General features: G+C 48.3%; 1 protein-coding gene across 1 annotated transcript; it reads left to right on the forward strand.

Annotated features, from left to right (window-relative positions):
* The first annotated feature begins 2,524 nt into the window (after positions 1 to 2,524).
* Positions 2,525 to 5,488, forward strand: LOC118831809 (zinc finger protein 501-like). Its single transcript, XM_036739258.1, has 3 exons — positions 2,525 to 2,711; positions 3,221 to 3,316; positions 3,999 to 5,488. The coding sequence occupies exons 1-3, from the start codon at positions 2,678 to 2,680 to the stop codon at positions 5,297 to 5,299; spliced, it is 1,431 nt and encodes a 476-aa protein (XP_036595153.1). The 5' UTR covers positions 2,525 to 2,677; the 3' UTR covers positions 5,300 to 5,488.
* The last annotated feature ends 1,744 nt before the right edge of the window (positions 5,489 to 7,232 follow it).

A 7,232-nucleotide genomic window follows, 5' to 3' on the forward strand; every position in this document is an offset into this window, starting at 1 on the left:
TGTTTGAGGAAGGCTGTGTTAGGGGCCGCCAACCAAGAAGGGGGAGGGACCCGGGGACGCCCCGCCTCCCTGCGGGAGCTAGCCAATGGGCGCGTGGCCCGCTTAGGGAGCCACTGCGCAGACGCGAAGTTTTCTCTGAGTCTGGGATCTTCCTGGCTGATGCGAGGTTTTTGGAGTTGCGGGGTGGGCAGCGCTTGTCCTGGGTCCGGGGCGGAGGCAGTGGAGGGGGCGCTAGGGAACGTCAGGAGGTCGTACGGGCACCCGGGGCCCCTGCCCCCCACCCTCCCCGTCCCTCCACCCTTCTCCGCCCCTCTTCCCCTCTCCTAGCCTCAGTTGGCTCGTCTCTGCAACGGGGCGAAGGCTCCTGCACCCGTGGGGGTAGGCGGAGCAGTGAGACGCGATCGAACCGCCCCCCCTTTTTTTCTTCCCCATTCCCCCCTCAGTTTCCTCACCTCCTCTCCCTCTTTGCTGTCCTCACCTTCCCCTTCTACCCTCCTCCCCAACTTCTCCCCCTTCCTCTGTCTTTTTCTTCCCTCCTCCCGTCCCTCACTTTCCGGGTCCTGTTCCGTCTTCCCCATCCTCTTTCCCCCCACCCCCTTTTCTCCCCCCCATCCCTGGCTCCTCTTCATTTCCCTCTCCTCTCCTCCCCCACCCCTCATGAATGACCTTTGGCCTCAACCCCCTCCGCCGCACCCCTTCATTTCCAGGTTTCGGACCCCCAGGGAAAGGAGCCTGCAGCCTCACCCCCCCTAGCCCCAGCCCAGGGCCCCCTCCTCTTCCCCCCAGAGGTCACTGCCCCCTCCCACCTCACACGACCTGGCATGGGGGGGGTGGGGCACAGCCTAGGCTTTTTGTCTCCTTGACATCTTTAGCACCTAGAAGGGAATGAAGCATACAACAGCACTTCATAAATGCACCATAAGTTGACCCAAGTCCTGGACACAGGCCAGCTGCCCCTGATGTCACTTGGAGCAGGGAGGACTGCGGACATCTCCCAGGCAAAGGCAGGTCTGGGAGCTGGGAGCGGGGAAGGGCCCACCTCTCTCATGGCTGCCTTTTCCTTTCTAGCTCAGCCTCGTGGGACCCCAGGGGCCTGAGTGCAGCCCAGAACAGGAAGGGGTGAAGAATGGGCCCAATGCTTCTGACCAGCGGACCCCCCCCAGGTAAGCAGCATCATCCTCTCTCCTGATGGAGTGTCTCAGTTCACACAGTGCAGACAGGTCCTTCCTCCAATGCTCTCCGTCCTCAGAGTATCTGAGGGTGATCAACCATTCAGTCACCAGATCACAGTGGATCTAGCTCTGACTCTGTGCCAGGATCAGATAAAATCCCCCACCTGGCATTTCAGGCTTTGCACAAACTGAGTCCTTCCTACCTTTTCCAAGTCTTAGTGGGATAAACGACATGCTTGCTATGGCCCGGCCAGCCTAGCCTACTTTCTGTTCCTCACCCATGACCCCTGATCTCTTCTCTCTGCCTTTACTTCCCATCCCTGCCAGGAGTCTTTTGTCCCCTCACCTTCCCCCTCTTGCAGGCACTGACTTATTCTGTCAATATTTAGCTCAAGCCATGACTTTTACAGAAACACACACCTGGTCCCCTCAGCTGCTGGGGCCTTGCTGTCTCCTGTCAGGACTGTTTCTGAGCGTGTTGTCTCCCACTTTAGACTGTGAGTTCCTTGAGGACAGGGGCTCCTTTTGCCCTAATTTGTGTCCCCAGGGCTTAGCACAGAGTCTGACACAGGGTAGATACTGCATAAGTGCTTATGGTCTTGACAGTGACTATTCTTTTGTTACGTGATTCAGAATCTAGTACAGTCTGAGGCATGTAGTAAATGCTCCTAAAGATGTTGCTTTGAACCCTCTGAAACCTGCATATAGTAAGAATCAGTCCTTCTCATTCCTGCCCCCTTCACCTCCCTTCCCATGTCCATCTGGGGTATGATCCCAGGCTAAGTGATGAGGGCACAGTCTCCGGGAACCCCTTGAACCCTTGAACTCTCCTTGAGAGGCTATAACCATTAGGCCCACATGCCTAACTTGCCTAGCCCTCTATTGTCCAGCTGTTTCCCACCCTTAATCCTGATCAAAATATCTATACCCTAGCTCTGTTACCCCAGCCCTCTATTGTCCGTGTGTGTCCTTGTAGCCTTTAGCTATTTCCCACCCTGGAGTCTGACTTCATCTCAGTCCCATCAAGCTCCTCCTTAGACTCCTCTTCAAGTCCCTCCCTAAACCCCTCCTCTAGGCACCCCAGACCACCCCTCAATCCCTCCCACAATCTTTGTGTATATAATCTCCATCTTGCCTCCATGAAGGTGCTCAGATTCAATCTAATTCAGTAGGTTGAATCTGGCCCACTTATGGAAACAGGTGTCACAAAGGGTGGGATTTCTTAAGACAACCCATTATGGTGAATCCCTAATAAACTTTGTCTTTTCCCTTGGCTGAGAAGGCTTGAGTCAAATTCTTTCAGCAGGAACCTGTGTGTCAGTATTTTGGGGTCTTGAGCACCCCTAGAAACCTATGGTTCCCTACCACATTCATTTTGATTAAAGCTCTTCATAAGCACAGATTTGTTTCAGGAATCAGTGACATTCAAAGATGTGGCTGTGGACTTCACCTGGGAGGAATGGGGCTACTTGGACACTTCCCAGAAGGAGCTTTACTGGGAGGTGATGCTGGAGAACTACAGGAACCTGGTCAGTCTTGGTAAGGAGGCTCCTCTGGGGACTTGGGATATGCCCCTGAAAGTTTGCTTCATTCTGCTGAGGCTGGGTCTAGTGTTCAGCAGTGATGCTTTGGCCTCTAAGAAAACCAAGCATTTGTTACTTACAATGAGGCTTGTGCTCTGCCTGATCCTAACCGAAGGGCTCTTGCTTTGTATGTCTGGAGACTGACTGCTTCATTGTGTGACCCCACTCCAGCTCTCTGTTACCTCAGGCCAGAGAGGCTTCCTCAAGTCCCAGGGCAAATACTTGAAGTGAAAAAAGCTCCCAGATACCTTAGTATTGAATGGACCAAAGGAACTCTTTGTCTTTATGAACCCAACTCCATCCTTTGTCCCATTCCTGTATCTTCCCAGGAAAGTAAACCAGATCACCCTTCAGATGTTTTCTTTATGCTTCTCGACAGCCCCCAGACTCCCTGGTCCTTCCTTACTTGTTTTTAGGGGTCACTGAGGTGTGGGCTGTGAGGTGACCTTACCTGTCCATCACTAGGCCTTGCAGATTCCAACGTGGATGTGATGTCTCAGCTGGACTCAGGGGAAGCACATGGAATTCCAATGTATACTGTCTTAAGAACCTGCTGCCCAGGTTAGTGTGTGAGTGTCCATACTCAGCTGATCATTCATCTGTGCACTTCCTGAAAATGGGCATATTTGTGATGCTCTCAACTTTATTGCTCCTGAACTCTTTTCCAAGGCATAGATCTTACAGCTAATTTCTCCCCACTCCTCTAGTTTTTTTGGATGTTGTTACCTTTTTATACCAAAGTCACTTGATGGGGACAGATAGAAATGATCAGATTCTGTTGGTGCTTTCAGAATGAAGGAATGCTGCTCCACTGTGGGTGGAACTTTGAATTGTTTTGATCTTTTTGGAAAGCAAATTGGAATTCTGTGGTGTAGGAGCTCCACATAACTTCCTCTTCACACTCTCATGACTCTCCCAGGTGTGATATTCAGATAAATAATATTCCTGAAAAAAATATTTTAATCTGCTTTGTTTATATGAGTGTATGGAATCCAGTAATTATTCATTTTCCATTAATTGTGCATCATCTGCATCATATTCACTTAATATAATACTATCAGGCTATATGAAAGGATAACTCTGGTGGATTCAAAGAAAACTTTTAAACCTTAAGAATTGATTTCAATTCAAGTGAAACAAGATATACATTGCTTATAACAGCCAGAAAATTGGGGAAATTGAAGTGGCCAGAAAAGCTTATTCATCCAAGGGAAAGGGCATTTACATTTTTTCTTTCCTTCAGATGGGGACATTAGGCCTCAGACCAAGAAGTCAACTCCGAAGTTGAATATTTCTATGGAATGCTTATTCCAGGAAAGGTCCTTGTTGGATGACCCATGCATCTCCCGAATGGGGAAAGCCTGGGAGTATTATTGCTGGTTAAAGAAAGGTCAGAGCAATGAGGAGAAACATTCTAGAGAAGCAAAAGTAATCCAGACAGACCCTGCTGATCGAGTCAGAAGCTCTGAACATAGTAGATACAGCCAAACCTCTAGCCCAGAGTCACAACATGGAGTACATGTAGCACTTAATGTCCATAAAAGTGATAACCAGAGAAAGAGCTTCACCATGGCATCAGACCAAAGACAGTGTAATCAAATCTGTTCAAAGAAGAAATATTCTGAGGTTAACAAATGTCAGAAAGCTTCTGCTTCTTTAGACTGCCATAGAAAACATGGAATTCTTGCTGAAGAGCAACTTGGTGAAAGTGAAGAACAACTTGGTGAAAGTGGGAATTCTTTCCTCCAGAGTAATGAACAGAGAACTCAAACAGGAAAAGAGTGTTCTGAATTGACTAAATGTAGGAAGACATCCTGTCAGAAGGCAGACTTTACTCAACTCTCTCATATTCAGAGTGAAAACAAATCTTATGAATGCAGTGAATGTGGAAAGGCCTTCCTGCATAAGGTAAGCCTTACACAGCACTACAAAATTCATACTGGGGAGAAACCTTTCATATGTAGTGAATGTGGAAAGGCCTTCCGCCAAAAGACCGATCTCATACGACATAACAGGATTCATACTGGAGAGAAACCTTTTAAATGCAGTGATTGTGGGCAGTCCTTTCCCAGGAGCACAACACTGACTCGACATCAGAGAACTCACACTGGAGAGAAACCCTATGAATGCAATGAATGTGGGAAGACATTCCGATCAAGCTCTAACCTTACTCAGCACTGGAAAAGTCATACAGGAATAAAACCTCATCAGTGCAGTGTTTGTGGGAAGGCATTCTCTCAAAAGTCTGCTCTTACCAACCACAGTAGTGTTCACACTGGAGAGAAACCATATGAATGCACTGAATGTGGGAAGATCTTTCGCCAGAAGTCAGATCTTAGACAACACTTCAGAATTCACACTGGAGAGAAACCTTTTAAATGCAGTGATTGTGGGAAGGCCTTTTTCCGGAGCACGGATTTGACTCGACATCAGAGAACTCATACTGGAGTGAAACCCTATGAATGCAATGAATGTGGAAAGACCTTCCGCAAGAATGAAGCTTTTTCAGTACATAAGAGTATACATGCCAGCAAGAAGTCTTGAAAATGTGATTAATGTGGAAAGGCATCCCCCCAGATCAGAGCACTTGTTCAACATTATAGAGCTCATGATGGAGAGACACCTCATTAATTTAATCATTGAAGCAAAACACTCTGGTGGACTGATCTGGATTAAAATGAAATTGGTGAATTTTTTTTTGAGGGAGGAAGGTAGGGCAATTGTCATTAAGTGACTTGCCCAAAGTCACACAGCTAGTAAGTGTATCAGTTGTCTGAGGCCAGATTTGAACTCAGGTCCTCCTGACTCCAGGGCCAGTGCTCTACTCACTGTGCCCCCTAGCTGCCCCGGATTGGGGAATGTTTTAAAAAATAAAACCACAGTAACCCACAGGTGATGTTTGATGGTTGTCTTGGTTCATACAGCAGTTTGTATGTGAGTGTGACACTACAGCCCTTAAAGTTTTGATATTTTGTTTCCTCATTTTCTTTGCCGAGGCTATTTTGTTTTAGCCCATTTTTGTATGGCCAGAAGGAAGGGGCACTCATTGGCTTGTCCCCCAGTTACTGTAGAATCATAGACTTGGATGTGGAAGGGAGGCCACTGAATCCAGCAGACTCATTTTGCAGATGACTAAAGAAGCCCCAGATGAGTTAAATGACTTGCTAGGGTCACACAAGGGTGGCCCTCACACCAATTCCCTGAAGAGTTGACATTTGTGCAGTGTTAAATGCCAAACACAGGACTTTTATTTAATCCTGGATGGAATAGGGAACCGCTGGACTTTATTGAGGGACAGTGGGGGTGGCATAGTCAGACCTATGGTATAGGAAAGTCACTTTAGTGACTTGTGCAGATTGGCCTGGAGTAGAGAGAGACTAGAGGCAGGAGACCCAAATAGGAGGCTTTTTCATAGGGTCACCTGAAAGCAGGATGGTGGAAGGTGGTGGAAGGGAAGGGCACCTGTGGGAAGATGGCTAGAGACAGGATGAGATTTGGCCACTGATTTCATGGAGTCACTACAGATGCATGCTCCCCATGTTCCTCACTCCAGGTTTCCCTAGGCAAGCAGCATTGTCCTCTTTCCTGGAATGGTATCTCAGATCATAGTGTAGACAGATTGTTTCTCCAATGCTTTCTGTCATCAGAGGAACAGAGGTCAAGTAGCCATTCCATCACCAAATCACAGTAGATCGAGCCCTTCCTGTGTGCCAGGCCCTGAGTGAAGCACATGAGAGACCCAGAAAGGCAGAAACACAGGCTAGTTTGAAGGGGATGACCAGGTGCACTCCAGATCCCTAAGGAGTTATATGAGCCAGCCTTGGAGGGTGCCTGGCTTCCTTCAGGGCCCAGCTGCAGTCACCTCTTCTCTAAGGATCTTTTCCTGGTCCCCCTTAATGCCAGTGCTACCCAGCACTACCTCCCCTGTTGGAGCCTTGCTTTCTCTGTCTCATTTATACCATTCCATTTCTGGGTTGTCCCCACCTCAGACACTGTGAGCTCCTTTGGGATAGCACCTGGGTTTTATGCCTTTATATCCACAGTGTTTAACACAGGGCCTGGCACCCAGTAGGCACTTAATAAATGCTGGTTTACCTTACTGGACTCAGCAGCTGGGGGAGGTCTTCCAAGTGGCATTTCCTGGGAGACTATTACTAATCCTTTCAGTGGTATTGCTAACTCCCTCCCCAAATGTCCAAATCCAGCAGCCTTTTCTCAGGCCTTATCCTCTCTTTCCTGACGGTTTCATGACCTTGTACCTTCTTGGTCCCCTTTCCTACCTGTATGACCACTCTCTCCTTCTTTGTCTCTTTTGCTGGGTCAGCATTCATGGCATTCCCTCCGTCTGAAAGACTTTTCCAAGGCTCTGGCCTGGCCTTCCTTCTCTCTTCTCTCTCCAGGCTCTCTCACTTGGGTGTCTCATCCCATGCCATGGACTCCACTCCTGAACCTATAACTGTGAAAATAGAACTTTTTA

This window comes from Trichosurus vulpecula, chromosome 1, assembly GCF_011100635.1.
Source record: "Trichosurus vulpecula isolate mTriVul1 chromosome 1, mTriVul1.pri, whole genome shotgun sequence".
In the NCBI taxonomy this organism is placed as follows: Eukaryota; Metazoa; Chordata; class Mammalia; order Diprotodontia; family Phalangeridae; genus Trichosurus; species Trichosurus vulpecula.

Excerpts from the sequence above, each read along its gene's own strand:
- LOC118831809 (XM_036739258.1), top strand. The coding sequence starts at position 2,678 with ATGCTGGAGAACTACAGGAACCTGGTCAGTCTTG. Across the intron at positions 2,712-3,220 it reads CAGGAACCTGGTCAGTCTTG|GCCTTGCAGATTCCAACGTG; the intron begins GTAAGGAGGCTC and ends GTCCATCACTAG. Across the intron at positions 3,317-3,998 it reads CTTAAGAACCTGCTGCCCAG|ATGGGGACATTAGGCCTCAG; the intron begins GTTAGTGTGTGA and ends TCTTTCCTTCAG.